The sequence below is a fragment of the Psittacula echo genome (assembly GCF_963264785.1).
Source record: "Psittacula echo genome assembly, chromosome: 24".
Lineage (NCBI taxonomy): Eukaryota > Metazoa > Chordata > Aves > Psittaciformes > Psittacidae > Psittacula > Psittacula echo.
In genome coordinates, this window is record NC_137759.1 from 2419804 (window position 1) to 2439541 (window position 19738).

The following is a 19738-nucleotide window of genomic DNA, read 5'->3' on the forward strand; positions in this document are numbered from 1 at the left end:
CTTCACGCGCTTCCTGCACCCCCAGCGCCGAGCTTTAAATAACTCACAGGAAGGAGATGCCGGGGATGTTACCCAGCCCCAGGGATGTCCGGCAGGATGGGGATGGGACATGCGCGTGTGGGAGTAAGGCTCTAGGTGCTCCCCAAACCCCTGCAGCTGAGCCCTGGCATGATGGGGGGGCTGCAGCAGGTGTGGGACCCCCCTAAGCACCAGCTCCCCTGGCCTGTGCACGGCTGGATGCAGCCAGCGGCGCTGAGAACAGCAGGACAGGGCGGCTCTTCGGAGCCATGGGGCGGCGCCCGAGTGCAGGGAGCCCCCCAACAGCAGCGCTGGCTCTGCCCCAGTGCTGGGGGGCCCCGGCAAGTCCCTCGGCTGTGGGGCTGTAACAGGGAGCAGGATGCAGCGAGGCGGCCTGTGGGGAGGAAGCAGCCTTGCTGCAGCAGTTCATGGCCAAGAGGAGGCTTCCTCAGTCCAGCATCATTCTGGCTTCAGCACCCCCCAGGTTCAGAAGCTGCTGGGGATGCGGCCGTGTGGGGTGACCCCTGAACACTGGCTGTGTCCCATGGCCAGTACCAGGAGGGACCAACACCAGCGAGTCCCAGCTCAGCCTAGAAGGTGCCCAATACCCCTGAGCGATGCTTAAGGCTCTCAGGAACACCCAAGCTCTGGCCAGGGCAGCCTGGAGCTGCTCAGGCACCAGATGGGAGGGACCGCAGGGCAGATTTTCCCCTGTAAGGAGATGTCCCATCCAACACCCTCTCCTCCTCCCTGCCAAGGCAGGCGCCTCACAGCCACTGAACCTTCATCCCACGACCAGGGTCAGGAGGGGTGGTGGCTCTCCCAGGCTGGGGAAGGCAGATCCCAGGGTGGAATGTGCCAGAAACGGGGCTGGCCAGGAGGGTGATGGGCCCAGACATCCATCTGGGGAGGAGCAAGGGTGGCTGCAGCTGGGGAACATCTAGTCTGGCACCAGCAATGGGAGTGTGTGGGGCTGGGAAGGGGCCAGTGGGGGCAAGGAGACCGCATGGGGCCGGACCAGACACTTCAGGGTGACAGCAGAAGGAAGGAGGTGACGGACCCTGCAGATGTGGGTGGGGACACCCTCAAGCACTACCCAGCCCCCAGAGGAGCTCCCAGGGCTGGCCTGGTGTGGTACTGGCTGGTGGGGACGTGCAGGACAGGAGTGAGCAGCACGGGGCGCCCACACCCAGCAGGCCACTGCTTAAACAACCCTTATTTATTTGTACCAAAGTCTCAGGGTCCCTCAGGATAAAAGCAAGGACAGGGAAATCCCTCAGGAACAGGCCCTGTGCTGGACCATGCCTTGGGGATGGCTGTGGGGCAGTGCATGTGATGGGGGGCGAGACCCCCTTGCGCCAGGGCTCTGGAGGTGAGTGGAGCAGCTCCTCATCTGCGGTAACGGTACCGCTTGAAGTGAAACCAGAGCTGGAAGATCCCATTGGCAAACTGGCAGCGGAAGCCGTGCCGGTGGGAATATTCCCACTCGCGGTTGACAATCTTGAAGGCAATGTCCTCATAGGGCGGCCCAGCGTGGAAGCGCAGGATGGCAAAGTCCTTGTTGTCCTGACAGGCCTCCAGGAAGTACTCGGGCGTCGAGCGCTTGTCAATGAGGTCGGGGTAGAAGATGTTGAACTTGTAGCCCTGCACGATCTTGGGAGGAGGATTGTCAAAGTCATAGTGGGTCTGGTTGTACTTGTTCCACTCAAAGCCCGTGTGCACCCGGTTGAAGAAGCGGGGCTTGCGGGGCCGGTACTTGTCAGCCCAGAGATAAGCTTTGCCTGTGAGGGGCATCTCCACACTGAACTGTGCCTCATCTGCACCCATCCCCTCCTTAGCTTTACGGAAGAAGATGTCATCAGTGCTTTCGGTGGCATCGCCTATAGGGAGAAGAGGTAACAATTGGTCATAGCATCCTGGAATGGTTTGTGTTGGAAGGGACTTGAAGCTCATCCAGCTCTAACCCTCTACCACGGGCAGGGACACCTTCCACTACAGCAGGTTGCTCCAAGCCCCATCTGTCTAAGATCTCATCTCAATCTGTCCCCTCTCTAGCCGGGCACCCTGAAGCACGTGTTGGCAAGCACAGGGGCTCCTACCTGTGACCTGCAGTTGCTGACGCAGGAGCAGCAGGCGATGAGTGTCCTCCTCGGCCTCCAGCACATGGGCGTCAAAGGGCAGCTCATTGGTGCTCAGCAGCCGGGGGCTGTACTTCCCTGCATCGTAGTCATCCAGGCTCTGCTGGATCAGGTCCTCCTCCATCAGCACAGCGTCTCCCTTGGCCTCTACATCCTGCTCAGCCTCTGGCTCCGAGGACGGCCCTGGCTGTACCATGTCCTCTGGATCCAGCCTGCAAGAAAGAGAGAAGAGAGGACTGGGACGGGGATGGTACCCTTGTTCTCTGCTCACCTGAGGTCTGTCTACGGAAGGATGGAAGAACAAGGCTGCATCTTCTGCCTTGGGTGTCCCACGGGAGAGCCCTAGACGCTGCCCACAGGAAGGGCTTCCTACCTGTCGCTGGGGGAGGCCAGTTCCTGCTTGATGATAGGAAAGAGCGGTTCGCTCTCCACACCCTGCTCCTGCTTCAACTTGTACAGCTTCTGGCGCAGCACATCTTGGTGCCGCTCCCGCAGCCTGCGAGGATGAGAGGAGCTGTCAGGTCCCACCCAGCAGAACCCCCTCGTGCCCACATTTCCCAGAGCTCTGACACCCACATCAGCTGGAAATCTGCTGAGGTTTATAAGGTTTGGGGCTGAACAACCCTCCAGTTTGATTCTCTCTTGGAGACCTCACTGTAAACATTGCTGCTGGAGAAGGGACTGTCCCCAGTTCTTCTCCTCTCCTGGGACAAGCTACCACTCAGAAAAGCGTATAACCCCTCCAGTGGTGACTTTGGGTTTGTGTCCCCCCACCAGCTCTGCTCACAACGGGGTCTGTGCTGCCTCTTCCCACAGCCCTGGCCAAGGGGCAGCCCCTGGCTCTTACCTGGCCCGAGCCATGTAAGCCTTCAACTGCTGCAGCAGACTCTCCCAGTACCCAATGTCCAGGTTGGGGCCTCCTGCCTGGATCTTGCTCTCAATACCCTGGTACAGCACTTGCAGCTGGTTGTATGTCTTCCCCTTGAACACAGACTGCACATCGGAGCTGACCGAGGCATTGACGCCATCCCGACGCTCTCCTGGACACATAGACAAGGGCAACCAGAAGGTCTCAGAGTGCTCAACCTGCTTTCAACAAGGCCTGAAGCAGATCCACAGCCTTCATCCAGCAGATCCCAGAGAGCTCCTCTGAGCTCCAGCGCACACAGCAGACCCTACAACCCATCACTCACACCCCCCTTGACACCCACACCAGGCTCTGCCCTCCCACTTACCTGGTCCTCCTTTCCCAGAGGCCTCCAGTTTGCGGAGCTTGGCTATCTCATCCTCTGTGATGATGGTCATGTCCCTCCAGAAGTCCACATTCTTCCCTTGCTCCAGCTCCATGTAAACCTGCAGGCAGAAGACAAGCAGGGCATCAGGCTCCTGCTCCACACCACGGGTAGGGAAGCAGAGCTGCAGGGGGAGACAGCTTGAGCACAGGGGCGGCAGAGCTGGTACCTGGATGTCCTCCACCAGATCCTCCATGTCAGAGACAGTCAGGCCGTTTAGGAAGGTGTAGGGCTCATGCATCTCCACGGCCAGATCATCATCCTCCGCGCTGATGTACTTGGCCAGAAGGTCAATAGGCTTTGCTCTGCCATCCCGAATCCGGATCTTGGACCTAGAGGAAAGAGACAGCAATCAGTGCCTGTCACTCCCTGCTCCCTGCTGGGCCTGTCCCCCGGAGCCGCACATCTACCGCAGCTTGGCCTGCTGCAGGTGGAAGTTGTCCTCCTGCTCCTCCCACGTTTTGAAGTGTTCTGCCTCCTTCTCCCGCTGCAGCATCTCCAGCTCCTGCTCACGCATCGCCTTCTCCCGCTCTCGCTCCAGGCGCAGCTGCTTCACCTGCCAGGGCAGAGGGAGACGTGAGGCCGCTGTGGACGCAACCGCACACCTTGGTGCTGTGACCTGGCACTCGTCCTCCTCAGCACTTCCTGAGCTGGACTGAACCCCAAGAGAAGAGTCTTCTCACCATGGAATAGCAGAAATCTACAGTGCACCCCCCCCATCCTGCATCCTGTGGGCACCCTTAATGAGAAGAACAAGGGCACTTTTTCAGGTGAGAACCGGCCTAGCCATAGGGTTCTCTGTTGGATGGTTTGAGGGAAGGGGCATCTGATCCCACCTTCTGCAGCTCTAGGCGATTGTCCTCCTGGATTCGCTTGTTCCTCTCCTTCAGATCCTTCTCATCCAAGTGGCTGATCCCTTTCTTTTCCAGTGCCTGAAATGGAGCGGCCAAGGGCAGCCAAGAAACCCAGTGACTTCTACAGCCCCGACCAGCCAGCAAATCCCACCACATCCACCTGCTTCCACTGCTCCAGTGAGCTCTGATCCTGTCAAAGGTCCCCCAGTCCCTTAAATCCCACTCCTGAAGCCCCTCAGTGAAGCACAAGCACTAATACAACAATGAATACTGCTTAGCTCTTCGCCTGCAGCACCCAGTAGGTCCAGGTCCCTCTCCTGTCCCCTGACGCACCTCCTCACCCTGCACCCTTAGCTTAGTCTTCAAGAGAAGGAAAGGAGATAAAACCCCACCAAGTTTGTCAGAAACACCTGTCTGCTGCCCTAGAGCAGTGCTTTACTCTTACAGAGCTGCTGTTCGTGTTACAGAGGTTCCCACCTCAAGCAAAGCTCCCTCAACGACCCACAGCTCCTCTGTCCTGTTCTTTGGCAGCCACAGGAGCACGGTCTCCCTTGAGCAGCAACATATGGGCACTGAGGAGCTCACCTTGCTCCAGATGAAGGTGCCCAGCAGGTTATTGTCCCCAAAGGGATTGTCAGTGTTGGTGTAACCCATGTACTCCTCTCCCCATCCCATCTTCTCCCTCTTTTTCCTCTCCTTGGCCTCCTTCTTGGCCAGCCGCCGAGCCCGCTTCTCCTCGGGCGTCTCCAGGGCTTTCATGAGCGCAGCCTGCTTCTTCTTCTCCTCCTTCAGCCTCAAGCGCTCCTGGAGGCTCAGCTGCTGCCCCGTCTCCTCCCGGCCCCGGCAGCGCGGCGGGGAGGGGGAGCTGACAGAGGACATGGAAGACTTGGAGCTGTCCCTCTTCCTCCGCTCCCTGCTCCGGGCTCTCCTCTGGTCCCGCTCACGCTCGGAGCTCGACCCGGAGGAGCGGCCCCGTGAGCGCGAGCGGTGCCTCCTGCGGCTGCTGTGGTGCTGGTCCCGGCTTCTGCTCTTCTTCTGCTTCCATTTCTGCCTCTCATCGCCAGACTCGGAGCTGCGGCGGAGAGAAGGGGTGTTTGGGACACGGCTCCTGCTCCGCTCCGGGGAGCGCGGACTGCACCTCCCCGCTGCGGGCCGCGCCAGAGCTCCGGGAAAGCTCCACGGCGCTCGCTCGACGGCACTGGCCGCACCTTTAGCCCCGAACGGGCTCATTCTGTGCCACGGGCGACGCTCTGCGAAGCGCTCACCGGCCCCAGGGCATCGGAGCCCGCCCCAGGGCCCTGCGGGGCCTCCCCCTCCGCCGCGGCCTAGCCCCGGCGCCGCTGCGGCCTACCCCCGGCCTGCGCCGGGCCCTCCTCCCGTGCCGGGCCCTGCTGCACGTAGCCTGTCCCGCCCTGCCCGATCTCCCCGCGGGCCCTCCCAGACACAGCCCCGGTCCCCGCTCACCCCGAGCTCGATTCCCGCTGGCGGCCCCCGCTCCGGCTGCGCCGCCGCCGCCGCCGCCGCTTTCCTCGGCTCCCGGAGCGCTCCCGGCCCCCCTCTCGGTGCCGCCGCACCGGGCTGCGCGACCCCGAGCCCATCGGCGACTGCTGCGGTTGCGCCCCGGGGTCCTCGACAGCGTCCGCTCGGCCCCGAGGCCGCTCCGCAGCCCCCGAACCCAGCTGGGGCCGGGGCTTAGGCCAGCGGCGGGGCGGAGCCGAGCGGGGCCGCTCCTCCCGCTCCTTCCTCGTTCTGTTTCAGCCCCAAAGCGGCGCGGCGGGAGGAAGGAGGCAGAGCCGGCACAGCACAGACTATGCTTTATCACAGAGCAGGACAGAGCATCCATTACAGTCCTCTGGAAGTAAGGTCTCCCCGAGGGCGGGGGGGGAACCCCTAAGAACAACCAAGAACATCAGAAAAGCTCATGGCTTCACCCCCCAACGCGAGAAATATGACAACAGCCACGGGTTGGCATCACACCTCGGCCACCAGCCCCCCCGGCCCCGCTACTTACATACATTCGTTACACGGTGCACGCACAGAGCGAACACAGAATGAGCAGGAATAGGAACATCACCAGAACAGACTCGGGTCTAATGTAGACATCAACAGAAAGGAAAACTCAACACGGTCCAGAGCGCCTGAGCTGCGGCTTCTACCTCGTCCTCACCAGAGCGTGACAGCTGGGAGTGAGAGCCAGGGAGGAACAGAGCCCACGCCAGCAGCCGTGCCTGTGCCAGCTCCGTACCAACACCTGCAAGTGCTCGAGCTTCACTAAAACACGTCTGAAAGTGCAGTTTGGGCACTCGGGGCTCTCTGTGCCAGCCCCGTGGTGTGCCCCTCCAGAGCCTTCATAGGAGCTTGATGGCAAGCACGACACAGATGCCGGCTTTCTCTTGCCAAATCCACCTGCACTTTGGCAATAGCCAGAGCTGAAAGCTCACCAGGGCATGTCCCACAGAGCCAAGAGTTCCAGACGGGATGATAGGGATGAAGGAGAGCAAACAGCTACATGGGGACCAGCTGTCTCATAGGGCTGCTGTGCTCAGACTTTAGGAGAAACATGGTGCTTCCTCTTAATGATGGAGAGAGCAGGGGGTTACACCAGGGAGCTTCTGGGCCACTATAGAAAACCCTGACCAAGAAAGTACAGGCAGCTTATGACCAAGATGGGCTGGAAGTTCAGTGGGACAGAACTGCACAAGGATTGTCTCAAAAAGCCTGAATGCTCGAGGAAAGCCAACGCTTGGAATGAACATGCTGCAAGAGGTTTGGGGTTCTCCACCTCTCTTCGAACCAAGAGCAGCTCCAGTTTGTGGAGTTCATTTACTGAGATGCTCCATGGAGGTGAGGCTCAGATGCTCCCTGCACAGAGCCTTTAGAGCCCCCTGAAGTGAGGGGGAGGAATGAAAGTCTCCATCAACGTTTAAACCATCTTAAACAAGGTGCTTGATTTCAGTTGGCTGGAAAGGCCCGAGGAGGACAAACCCAGCACCCGCAAGACCGGTGGTTCCAGGGTGGTGAGCTCAGGCCAGGCCACCCAAGCCCAACTTCCTGGACTCCTCCAGCACAGAACCCAAGGGCAACATCTGAAGATGTACATGGGATGTGGCTCCCTCTGGCCTCTCTATGCACAGCATCACTTTGAGAGGAAAACAAGGCTGAATTCTCAACATTTTGAAGCCTCCAGCTTTCAGCCCAGAGGCAGGTTGGGCTGTAGGTATCACACTCCTCCTGCCCCCTCTCCTCCAAGCCCCTAGAGCATTGCTCACAGCCCGTGGAGCCCAGGGCTGGCACAGAGAGGGGATAAGAGACATTCCTCAGCCTGCAGCAGGGCTGCCATGGAGCAATGCTGGCAGCTGGGTGCATGAGCCATCAAGGAGTGACTCAAAGGGGAGAGTTAAAGACTTCCGATAGATTATTTGGTAAATACATGAATACATCTAATGGCAGCAGCTTGCAAGATCTGCAGCCTGTGCTCTTGAGAGCAGCACACCTTACAGCCTTCAGCATCTGCAGGCAAAGGGGGGAAGTCTGGGTCCTGCACTGCTAGGCAAGAAAACATCCATTCCTGAAGATCCTCACCAAGTTCAGCACATGGCAGCGATTCCCACCAGCCCAGTTCCCCACTGGGACCTGAATTAAGCTGTCCTGAGCACTGCTGGGAATTCAGACTGGGAGAAGAGTCCCTTTCCCCCACTCCTCTACAAGGAATCCCAAGGACAGTCTGAACATTGTAATGAGAATAAAGACACTTTGACCCTCTTTCTTAAGCAAGGCTCATAAAGCACAGGAATGAGACCTGGCTCCTTCTGGTCTAAAGGATTCCCTTTCTTCTCTCTGGGACATGAGGATGGGCTTGCTGGAGTTGAAGACAATGCTATGGCGTGTGCCCTGCTGGCAGCTGGGCAAGCCTTGTCTTAACACCACCTGGTGACACCAAATGCCCTTGCTTTAAAGCCCTCCTCAAGCAAACTATCTCAGACAGCTGAACAGTGATTCCCAGCAGCTGATGTTACCACAGGCAACATCCCAGTCACCAACAGAGCCCACGAACATGGCATTTGGTGGCAGAGCCAAGCTCCCATTCCCGCCTCCAGTGCCTTGCTGACCACCCTGAGGTACAGATGATCTATGTGAACCCAATGGTTGTGCCCCCCCGAGTACACCCATGAGCATGCAAGGTGCTAAGTGGTTCCAGTGGGATGCAGTGTCCGGCCCAGGCACAGCTGGTCCCAGGAGGTGCACATCTGTCTGTGCCAGTGTGTCCGGTGCAGCAGTAGTTCAGATGAAGTGTTGGGACTCAGAGCACAGAGTGAGGGGTGATGCAGTGGTGCAGCACGTGGCGAACGCAGAGGAGAGCTGAGGTGACAACATCACTGTCCCTCGGGATTGGTCCAGGATCAGTCTTGCTGTCCCCACACAGTGGCACAGATTGAGAGAAGTCACCAGCGACACTTTAATCCAAGAAAATTGGCATGGCTGCTTTGGACTACTGTAACATGGGAGTGATTCTATTCCATGGCCTTTAATACATTGCATTTTCATAGCACCTTTCATCCCAGGGTTTAAGTGCTTTAACGGAAGCGGGTACTGTGCACCCCTTATCACGGGGGAAACCGAGGCACAGAGTGGTCAAGTGACTTGCCTTAGATCACTCAGCAAAACCGTGGCAGAGTCTGGACAGCCTTAAACCTCCCGACTCCATCAGTTGGTCAGACCATGCTGCTGCCTCCAGTGAAGCCACTCCGGTCCCTGCCCTCCCCAGCAACGTGCTCCTACCAGTTCTCCAGTGAGGTCTCACACTCCTTTTTGATGCACAAATATATGACAGGAAAAGAAAAGAAACAAAAATAAAAGGGAAAAAAAAAAAAAAGAGTGCAGTAAACTAAACATTTAAAAAAGCACATTTGTGCTGTCTCTGTGCAAACGTAAAAGAAATAAATACACGGTTAAAAACTTAAAAAGGTTCACAGTATCACACATGGATAGGTAGCTACGGTAGTGCACGTCTGGAAAACACTGTATTACTACTCAGGATTCTCTACACCCTGCTGCTGCCTCCCTCAGGAGCTGTGGGTGGTTTCCTTTGCTGCCCACGTCTGGGATAAGTAGAAAGACACGGTTATAGTTTTGCTCCATTCTGAAATGCAGTGCCCGGGATCCTGCAGTGCAGCAATACTGGTTGGTGTCAGCAAGCTCTTCCCCATCCCACTGGAATGGCTGCATCAACAAAAAGGGAACACATCGACCTGCAGAGGGAATTGCTGCTCTCTGGGGCTTCTGTGTCTGCATAGAGATTACTGCAAGAGGCAGAGAAAACAGAGTCAGCACCTGTCCTCGGCCCTGTGTGTGGTTCCATGTGAGCCCAGCCAACTCCCCAGAATCACATCAAGCATGAAAGAAGTCCAAGGCTGTAAATCTTGCATCCTCCAGTAATGACAACCCCACTGGAGAACTTCAGCTCCCCAAAGCTCTCACTGCACCACACCATTCAGAACAAACCACAGCCCCTGCTCTGCCAGCACAGATCTCGCCTGCTGCCACAGAGCTGACCCGAGTCACAGCAGGGCTCTGCTGCAGCCATGCAAGAGCCCCCACGCTGAGGCGACACAGCCACAAGCTCTGACCTTGACCCACTGGGCACCCAGCACCCGTATCTCGTACACTTACTGTATCGCTCTCCTCATCAGAGACAGAGTGGAGCTGAGCGCTATAGTGGAGCGGGGAGTAAACCCAACTCCTCTCGTCTGTCGGCTGCCAGAGTGGCCAGAGACGGTGGGGAGAATGCAAGGAGAGCAGCAGCAGAGCAGGGTGCAAAGGAGAGAAAAGGGAACAAATAAAAGGAGAAAAAAAAAAGAGTAGGAAACAATACATAAGAACAGTCCACCTGAGGGAGAGAACTGAGCTCGGTGCCAGCTCTCAGCAGAGGAGCCTTCCTCATCTTTGGTACATACATGGGACAGCCCACCAGCAGCTAACACTGCACCCTGCTCCCCTGCAGCAGGGATGGCACAACCATTGCTCTTGCAGGGACAGCTTTTTAGAGCTTTGAGATGCCAGAGAAACCTCAGCTCCCTCCCTGCCACAGCAGCAACCCTGCTCTAGAGCAACCGAAAGACATGTGGCAAGGACTTACCTAAGGGCAGTGACAGAGCTCGTGGTTCTTGCTACTCACTCCCAGCCCTCAACCTCCCCTGTCCTGAGCCGTGTGCATGAGACAAGCTGGCATCTTACAGTGAAACATGGTCTGGTTTGCTGCGCCTTCCCCCTTCCCTGCAGGCCAAGCAAGGCAGCAGATGGGTGGGTTAGACCATGGTGGATGGTGGCCACAGAAAGGAAACAGTTATCACCGAGTGTCTTGGAGACAGTGGAGTGATGGGAACGAATATGGCAAAGGAGGCAAAACACAAGTGGATCTTGGAAAGAATAAGGGGGAAGAGGGTGCGTGTCAAGGGAGCTGGTTATCACAGCACTGGGCATCGTGTGACAAGACACTTCTGCTACTGACACAGCTCAGAGAAGCCCAGGAGGATTCAAAGGCTGGTGTTTGCTTCCAGTGTTCCTGGGGGGGTGACAACCCACTTCTTCTGCAAATGGGCTCTTTTGTCTCCAGAGGTGCTCCCAGAGAGAGGAAACTGTACCCTTTGACAGCCTGGGGTTTGCAGAGGAAGAGAAATGGAACTGGGTGCTTGGAAAAAGCCTGGAGGGGGCTTAACAGTCTACAATGTACAAGAAACTAACGACAAAAAGCCAGAGGAGCTTTGAAGCACTGGGCTCTACATGCTGAACCCCATCAATAACTGCAGCTTCATTAGCAGAGAACGGAGGGAAGAACAACCTTGCCTGCACCTTCTCACAGGGCTCTGCTAGAGGCGCAGAAAAGCTCAACACTGCATAAAACCTCCCCCCTATCCTGTTGCTCATCCATCCTGACTGAACTGCAGGCTCCAGCCAGCCTCTTCCAGAGCCTTTTGGAGCTCAGATGCATGCAGGGAGCTGCAAACCCAGAAGAGACATAAAGGAGCATCTGGTGCTTGATACTAACCCTCCTGGTCCTGAGGCAGCCAAACCAGGCTGAGAGGCAGGAGGAGCTGCTGGGGGATGTTGCCCACTTGGCCAGGTAGGTGCAGCACTTTGTGGTGCCATCAGAAGCACCTCATGGCCCTGCTTTTCCATGCCCACCACAAAGGCAGGCAATGGCAGGACCATGCTATACAAATGCTTGTGCTGAGGCTCTGGCACTGCCTTTGAGCAGATGAGCTCTCTCAAAGCCTGAGAAGGGAAGCAGTCTGAGCTCTGGATTCAGCTCCTAAATACTCAACTGCTTCCCTGCATCCTGTGGCAGGGAAAGGAAAACCCTCACCGCTCCCAGAAAATCTGCAGTGAGGAGGGAGCACATTGGTGCTGTTGAGAAGGGCTGGAGAGCTGAAACCACTCCTAACCCAGCAGAAACTCCTAACTCCTTCAGTTGTAGGAGCTGCTCACCATCCCTGCCATGAGCCTAAAAGGTCAAGACTTGGGTTTTCAGCAGCTTCAAAACATCTTAATGGTCTCTTTGGAATCTCATCTGGCTTCCTGGGCTGAGTCTAACATTACCTACAAAGGCTCAGGTGCCTCTCTGGCCAGTTCTGGTGCTTGCAAGTTCATCTGAGGAACGGGTGATAGCACAGCCCATCCCATGGCAGAAGCTGTGTCACCAGCCTGCAGAAAAGCAGGACAGAACACGTGTTCCTACAAGATCCTACAGGAAAGATCCATTTGTGTGATTCCAGTATGCTCCCCTGGTTTCTTCTGCACCACATGACACAGAGCCCCAGCATCCAAAGGAAAGGGAGCACTGGCCCCAGTGTTTCAAAGCTGCAGCTCTGCTCCCCTACGAGCTGGCATGTTCACTTACACTCCCAGAGGAAAGCCAGGTGGTTCGGAATCTGTGCTGGCGGGGAGAGCAAATCCAGTACCTCCCATCTGTGAACTGGATGGCCCGGGAGGAGTGAGGTGAGAAAGGAAACAAGAGGGAAAAAACAAAAAGGATGATGTGAAAAATGAAAGAGAAAGCAACAGCCACGGGGTTGGACAACTCCAGGCCTGAAGGGCTCAGCAGGCAGGAAAGCCGTGCATGCGTGGGAAGAGCAGTGCCCAAGCCCTGCCACCAGCTCTGCACTTTCATTGCCCTGGGGGTGAACAGGAGGATAAAGTGCTCTCCTTTCAGGAGCAGACTCCCAGAGATCAGATCACAGTCCCCTGGGACTTGAAAAATCATCCCTGGAGCACTTCTGGCAGTGAGCAGCCGTGGCTCCAGCCCTGCTGCACTCCCATGCTCCAGCTCACTTTTCCAAGGACAGCGCCCATGGGAACCCAAAATCAGCTTTTCCCTTCATGCCAGCAGTGAGAAACACTCCACAGCACACGACACACATTTAACAGAAAACAAGGACTCGGATGAAGTATGAAATGCTGATGAGCAGTCGGTCACGCTCTCTGGGAGCACATACTGCACACAGATGGTTTCTTCTGGATAAAGAGGACTCCCACAAGTTGGGGGGTGAGTCCATATGCCCGGGGACATGGAGGAAGAGAAGCTGACCTTTCCTATAAGACACTTGCCATTGGAACAGGCAGCTTGCAGCCAGCTGCCATCCATAGGCAAAGAAAGAGCAGGTGGGGTTAGAGGGAGTTGTTGGCATGCATAAAAACCCAAACCAGACGAGCCTTTAAAATGGAGCTGATTCCTTCTACAGCTCCCACGAGCCTTGGGATGACTCGGCAATGAGTGAGCTGCTCTGCAGCAGAGTCATGCAAGCACAGGGAAAGGCAGACCTTGACATTTTTAGGTTAGCCTGAAAGAGCTCATCACAAGGGCTCAGCTCAGCTCCATCACCACGTACCCAACAGTGTGTCAGAGCAGGGAGGAGATGGGCACCTCCTTTACTGAGATGGTTCCAGCAACTGGACACAGGGGAGAGCTCTCAGGGTCAGACCCTCAGCTCTGCTCTGGGAACGCACAGGGCACATCCATGTGGCTAAAAACTCTTCTCTGGTCTGCAGAAGCTGCTCAGGCATTGTGAGAGCTGACTGAGGAACAGCTCCAGGCTCCACAGCACTCTGCTGCCAACCAGCAACCACCTCACTTACTCCCTGTCTCAGCACTAGATTTCCACTGCATCACCTAATGCATCTGCCTGCAGGGAAAGGAAAAGCCAGAGTTCACCAGAGCCCAAGGTCAGCCCCACCGCAATCACCTCCCTTCTGGCTCTAGGCCACTGTGGCACGTTTGAGCTCAGGAAAGCAGCCGGGCTCTCTGGCTGAGGAAGGAAGAACCCCTCAGTTGCACCTGCATTCACCCTGGCTTGTCCCAGGAGTGAAGATGGCCTAGATAAACCCTTCACCCTGCTTGGAAGTAGAGCAGCATACCTACGGTTACATCCACAGCAGCAGTGCCACCCATCTGAGTCCTACAAGATGCTGGTTTGCATTCTCTAAGGGTTAATCCACTTGCCTGCACTCAAAAAACCACCCAGTGTCAAGATCTCAAGGTGCTCAACATGCAGATGGCACTGCCCTGCACCCAACTGCCTCGTCCAGCCTTTCCCATCACACCCCTAACTGGCCAGGCAGAGAGGGTGTCTTACAAAGTATATGTCTGTGACTGGCACATCATCTTCATCCGAGGCCTGGCTGGCTGGTTCCGAGGCCTGGCTGGCTGGTTCCGAGGCCTGGCTGGCTGTCTCTACCTCTATAGTAGCTGTGGATGTTACAATGGCACAGGCTGAAGAAGCCGCCTCTCTGGAGGGGGGAAAAGATGAGAGTCTATCAGAAATGAGCAAGCAAGGCTATGATTTACTACAGAGATGCTGGAGATGCTCCACTGTCACATCCAGGATCAAATGACACCAGGCAGGGGTCTGCAAAGCTGCCCAGCATCATAGAACACTCACTCTTTGTCATCTTCTTCAGGAGCTACGATCTCAACATCACACTTGGGCTCCAGCTCGACACTGATCTGCTGAATCTCCTCCTCAACCCGCACCTCCTCGTGTGACCTGGAAACCAAAGAGAGAGGTGGGAAAAAAGGACAAGAGGAAAGGCATTAAATAGCCAGTGTCAATGGAGTACAAGAGGAAAGAGAATTGGCCTCTGGGGAACACCTGTGCCCAGAGTTTGCCTGGTATTATTTATCAACCACACAAGGGTCAAAGCCTCTGACTTCTGAGACTCTCAAAGCTGCCCAAGCACGCTCCAGGGTTAACACTAGATTTACCTGCACACTCAGGAGCTGTCTGTGAGAGTCTTCAGTTTAATACCTCATGCTATTGCAGTAATTGCCTGTGCTAGCAGGGCTGGCTCCAGTCCTCATGGGAAGGAGAAGGTAATGGCACATGCTTGGGAAAAAAATGAGCTCCAGGTTCATTGGCAGCACTGTCCTGCTCTGTGCCACCCATGGCTGGAAGCCAGAGCCAAGAGCCAGCACTTCCATCCAGCTCCATGCCAGGCAACTCGCTCCTCTTCTTCTCAAAACCCCAGAGGGGATTCCCCAGCAGATCAGAAAAATCACCTCTAGGGAGACCTCAGAGCAGCTCCCAGCACCTGAAGGGGCTACAAGAAACCTGGGGAGGGGCTTTGGACAAGGGCCTGTAGGGACAGGACAAGGGGAATGGCTTTAACCTGCCAGAGGGGAGATTGAGATGAGCTCTTAGGCAGAAGCTCTTCTCTGTGAGGGTGCTGAGGCGCTGGCCCAGGGTGCCCAGAGCAGCTGTGGCTGCCCCATCCCTGGCAGTGTTCAAGGCCAGGTTGGACACAGGGGCTTGGAGCAAGCTGCTCTAGGGGAAGGGGTCCCTGCCTGTGGCAGGGGTTGGAGGTGGAGGAGCTTTAAGGTCTCTCCTAACCCAAACCATTCTATGATTCTGTTTTCCTCACAAAGCACTGAGAGATCCACTTGTACGGAAAATTCTATCTAAATAACTGGGATCATTTGATTGCAGGAAGCAGATCATCATCCTGCAGAGGATCGTGCCAAAATCTTGGGGCTGCTGAAATTCACATTCAGCCCTTCAAGAGACATAAGGATGAATTTGAGGTTTCTGTACAGCAGTTCAAGAAGAGATGAGACTTTCCTTACCTGCCATCCTGCCCTGAGGAGTGTGTACGCCTCCTGCAGAAGGAAACAAGAACAGTAGAGTTTAAGGAGTGATTTAAGACAGGAATCCTGTACTGCCCCCAGCTCTAACTCCCTACCCCATGAGGGAGACGTTCTACTTAACAGCTGACACTTCTCCCAGCAATAATTAATCCCACCAAAGCTGTGTCTGTTTGCTCCCAGGAGAGGTTTCATTAAAGGCAGTCATTACCATTCCAGATCACAGGGCAGCTGCTGAGATGTGCAGCATGAGGAGGATTCGCAGCCGCCTGGCTGCAGCAGGGCAGGGATGAGTGGGCGCTGTACTCACCTGTACCTGGGCTGCTCAGAGGTCTCCGAAGGGGATCGCTCGGGAACAGAGAGAGATGTTGAAGACAGTGTTGTGGCTATGGAAGCTGTGGTAGCTTCTTCAAAGGAAGGAGGTGTGCAGGGTAGCAGGTCTGGCCTGCCTGCTGGTCCAGAGTGGAGGGCAGGAGAGACGAAGGAAGAAAAGGATGAGTAGGTCAAACACCAACACCTCACCTAAACCAGCCCTGTGAGAGGCTGCTCCACCATCAACCTGCCCACCCTCCCTGGGACTGCTCATTTCAAATAGAAACTGCAGGAAGTTTAGCTGGGTTCATGAATGCAAGTGTCTTCCAACACATCCTCTAGATGAGAGTCAGTAAGCACCATTCCCAGTGGGATAGACAGACACTACAGGAAATGTAATGCCAGTGAAGGCATCTCGCTGGCAACCAAAGCTGGATTAAAAGTCTTGGATCACCAGAGACAAATATCAAAGTGAATTAAGGGATGAATCCAGTGCTTGCTGCTTTGCACTCGAGGAGCCTGCCCTTCACCACTTATGTGTAAGGCCAGACCAGATGGAAGCAAACAAAAGGCAGCACAGAACCAGGCAAACTGTCTTTTTTCTGACGGCCCTTGTAACTATTCACTGTCATTAGAGTCCTATAGCTCCCAGCCTTTCCCTTCCACCCCTTTTTTCAAGGGCTATGACTGCTGGTGCCTTGCAGCAGTGACGCAAGCAAGCATTTTTACTCAGAACCCTACAGTGCTGCAAAGAATGGATTCGGTCTTCAGTGCAGAGGAGCTGCTTCCCCAAACAACTAACTCCTGGTGCTGTGACCAGAGAGCATACTCTTACATTCTCCCCTGTCCTGGTGAAGCTTAGCACCTGCAAAGACACAGCAGTGAAGAGCAATCCATCAAGGAAGACGTGGTCAGTGAACACTGGGGAACTTGATGAGGATGGGGGAGGATCCTAAGGAATTGCTACAAGAGAGAGGGTAATCACAGGGCCATGAGGCACCACACCAGACCATTACCTTCATCGTCAAGCGTGGGGTAGCTCCGGGCTGCACGAAGGTCATACTGTGTCTCATCCTTTTCACAGGGAAGCTGGCTAGCTGAAAATGCAGCCGTTGGACCAGCAGTCTTGACAGCCAGCAAGGCACTGCGCCCCTTCTTTGAGGGAGATGACTTCAGAGCTGGATGACAGGAGGGAAAGAAGATGAAATTCCTACCAGCAACCACAGTGGATGGAAAGCTGCCTGGCAGAAAAGGCCCTGGGGATGCTGAGTGATGGAGCTGAACATGAGCTAGTTTGTGCCCAGGTAGCCAGAAGGCCAATACCATCCTGGTCTGCAGCAGCAGCACCACAACAGTGGTTGCGCCCCTGTGCTGGGCACTGCTGAGGCTGCACCTCGAATCCTGTGTTCAGTTCTGGGCTCCTCACAAGAGAGACATTGAGGTGCTGGAGCGGGGCCAGAGAAGGGCAATGGAGCTGGTGCAGGGCCTGGAGCACAGTGTGATGGGGAAGGGCTGAGGGACCTGGGGAGTTCAGTCTGGAGAAGAGAAGGCTCAGGGGGGACCTGATCGCTCCCTACAACTGCCTGACAGGAGAATGGAGCCAGGAGGGGGCTGGTCTCTGCTCCCAAGGAACAAGGGATGGGACAAAAGGAAATGGCCTCAAGCTGCACCAGGGGAGGTTTAGATGGAGATGAGGAGCAATTCCTTCCCCAGAGGGTGCTCAGGCATTGAACTCCTGCCACACCAAAGGCACTTTACCCTTCCTAGAGGGAGAGAGGCCTCCACCTCTGGCACACATACACATGTAATCTGCAAGTGCCATCTCCCAAGGGCTGAGTGTGAGCCAGCCTGTGGGGAGAGGAGAGCTCCTGGGGCCAGTCTAAGCAGAGCAAAGCAAGCCATGGCAACCTGAGGGCTTTGCTCTTCCCCCCAGTGGAGAAGCCTGCTCAGACTCTAGCCCAGAAACTCTTCACGTGGACCAAAGCAGCACAACTGCTTTGACTCATCACAAGGGCATACTTACTTACTCTTGGGTAAGAGTAAGTAAGGGCTTACTTACGAGGGCTTACTCTTGGGTAAGGTACTTACAGGAATTCTTTCGGAACACTGTGTTGGTCATGAATTTGAAGAACCTCTCTGCGTAGAAGCTGGGCCTGTGCACAGACACCGTGTCCTGCAGAAGCAAAGAGCAGTTATTGCATTGGAAAACTACCTCTCAATGCAGAATTTCTGTCACAACCAGCAGAGTCTTTTCTATTCCAACACTTAGCCCTGATAGAGCCTTAAAATGGAAAGGCTTAACTGAAATGAGCTGATTAATGCTATAAATATGCCTGGAGCATCGCCTTTGATTTGACTGCATTTGATTATATTCTGGCTGTAACTTTAGAATGGATTTTGGTGATTTTATTCCTTTGTAGCCTTCTGGAGTTTTACGCGCATGACATTTCTCCTGGCTCTGCTGCCATTCAAAGGCACATTTAGGGACCTTTCACATGGCACCGACCCCAACGTGCAGCCAAGTTTCTCCATATATCTCACAGTTTGCACTTTTAAGTTGAAAATCATAAACCCAGAGCTGTCTCTGTCTCTGCTGTTTCACTGTGCACCATGACCCAGCAGCCACACACTTCCTTTGCCTTATTATTTAAGGGAAGCCAGGATTTGTGATGCTGAGAAATAGTTTCCACATCCAAGGTTGTTCCTTTGTAAACGTGCACATGGCTGCTGCAGGAGACACGGCAGCAGGGAAGCACTGAGAGGGATTTATTAGCAGACAGTTACTGGAGTGGAAACAGCCAAAGAGAGCAAACACAGGGCTCCTGAACACACACCCGAATGCACACAATGTGTGTGTACAGCTTCTGGTGTCATGGGGAGGAGGAAAATGACAGATGGGAGTAGAGGAGGAAAGCTGGTAACACAACGGCTAAACATGCAAGGAGGTGGAGTGAGCAAGAAAACCTGATTGGGAATAAGTGGCACTACGCCTCTGTGGTGGTATAAGAGGCAAGAACTATTCCTTCCATCAGCTTCAACTGTGCCAGTTCAGGCACTATAAATAGCAAGGTAATCAGCAGCAAGTAGCATAAAGGAAGCCAAGGCAGGTAATCCTGCCATGGCCTGGACAGACACTCACCCCATCATGGACAAGGGCCTTCCAGGTATGTTCTAGCCTCTTGATGAACCTAAATTCCAGGGGAGAAGTGAAGAGAAAGAGACAGATTCAGGCACATACTCTATGTCTAAACCACACAGCGGAGATCACTGAGCTGCTACCAATTCCTCCTTCATCCAAGTGCAGCTTTCCTGCAGCCAAGACAGATCGCCTGAGCACACCGGCACCTCTGAGCCAGGTCAGGACTGCCTGGGAACCCTACAGGGAAGGTGGAGCTGGGCTCCAAGAGGGGCAGAAAATCAACTTCCAGCCCTGGATTTAGGATGCCTTGGAAACCTATTATAGCTTAGAAGAATGGCTCTGCATCACCAGCTGTTCTAAGGACAGGATAAAAATCCACAGCCCCCGCCACGCACGGACAGACAGCTTTAGGCAGCCTGCCTACTCATTAGCAAACCCTTCAGCAGAGGAAAACCTTGCTGCTTCCATTCAGGATTAAAATCGATGTTAACATCCTTAAAGGACAGACAACTGCAAAGTTACCTACCTGTATGATTGAAGGATATCTATTATTCCTACATGGAGCAGGAGACGCTCTCCTTTGCCATTCACTGCTGGGATTCCTCCCATCCTGCAGGCAGAACAAAACTTCAGCAAGTGCATCCCCAAAATAACACCCCGAGCCCTGCAGAAGGGTGGGCAGCAGCAGCAGCACTGAAAAAAGGGCTCTGATATGGTGGTCACAGTGCAAAACCTGCAAAGCCACTTTAGTGCACAACCAGGGGAAGTCACTGACTGACACAGCACATCTCACACCAGGTGTCCCCAGAGTTCCTGCCTCCCTGGATCACCAAACACCAACGATCAGGACA

The 19738-nt window shown here is 55.0% G+C and overlaps 2 protein-coding genes across 6 annotated transcripts in view; both read right to left on the reverse strand.

Moving 5' to 3' along the window:
- Positions 1–1228: 1228 nt before the first annotated feature.
- On the reverse strand, positions 1229–6050 carry CACTIN (cactin, spliceosome C complex subunit). Of its 2 annotated transcripts, none has more exons than XM_080634251.1 (10): positions 5767–6050; positions 4888–5374; positions 4285–4380; positions 3859–4004; positions 3618–3780; positions 3392–3509; positions 3004–3196; positions 2530–2652; positions 2118–2368; positions 1229–1898 (listed from the first exon to the last, which is right to left on the reverse strand). In XM_080634251.1, the coding sequence occupies exons 1-10, from the start codon at positions 5898–5900 to the stop codon at positions 1408–1410; spliced, it is 2202 nt and encodes a 733-aa protein (XP_080490377.1). In that variant the 5' UTR covers positions 5901–6050; the 3' UTR covers positions 1229–1407. The 2 variants fall into 2 exon arrangements, with proteins under 2 accessions (XP_080490377.1, XP_080490376.1); XM_080634250.1 differs by having other exon boundaries at positions 2118–2392.
- A 1451-nt stretch (positions 6051–7501) lies between these two features.
- PIP5K1C (phosphatidylinositol-4-phosphate 5-kinase type 1 gamma) overlaps positions 7502–19738 on the reverse strand; it is a 34041-nt gene continuing 21804 nt past the window's right edge. The window contains exons 9-17 of one of the 4 annotated variants that reach the window (XM_080634246.1): positions 19414–19497; positions 18888–18936; positions 17837–17921; positions 16765–16926; positions 15747–15888; positions 15419–15451; positions 14238–14342; positions 13932–14085; positions 7502–10056 (exon numbers count right to left, since the gene is read on the reverse strand). In XM_080634246.1, the coding sequence (XP_080490372.1) occupies positions 9760–10056; positions 13932–14085; positions 14238–14342; positions 15419–15451; positions 15747–15888; positions 16765–16926; positions 17837–17921; positions 18888–18936; positions 19414–19497 (1111 nt within the window). In that variant the 3' untranslated portion in view covers positions 7502–9759. The remainder of the gene's footprint in view (positions 10057–13931; positions 14086–14237; positions 14343–15418; positions 15452–15746; positions 15889–16764; positions 16927–17836; positions 17922–18887; positions 18937–19413; positions 19498–19738) is intronic. The other 3 variants (XM_080634247.1, XM_080634248.1, XM_080634249.1) reach the window with 3 other exon arrangements.

What these genes read in the sequence shown, in the direction of transcription:
- CACTIN (XM_080634250.1), bottom strand. Translation starts at nt 5,900, where the DNA reads ATGGGCTCGGGGTCGCGCAGCCCGGTGCGGCGGCACCGAGAGGGGGGC. An exon ending in CAGCGGGAATCGAGCTCGGG is followed by an intron (nt 5,375 to 5,766) that starts GTGAGCGGGGAC and finishes TCTCCGCCGCAG; the next exon opens with CTCCGAGTCTGGCGATGAGA. An exon ending in CTGCAGCAGGCCAAGCTGCG is followed by an intron (nt 3,781 to 3,858) that starts GTAGATGTGCGG and finishes TCTTTCCTCTAG; the next exon opens with GTCCAAGATCCGGATTCGGG.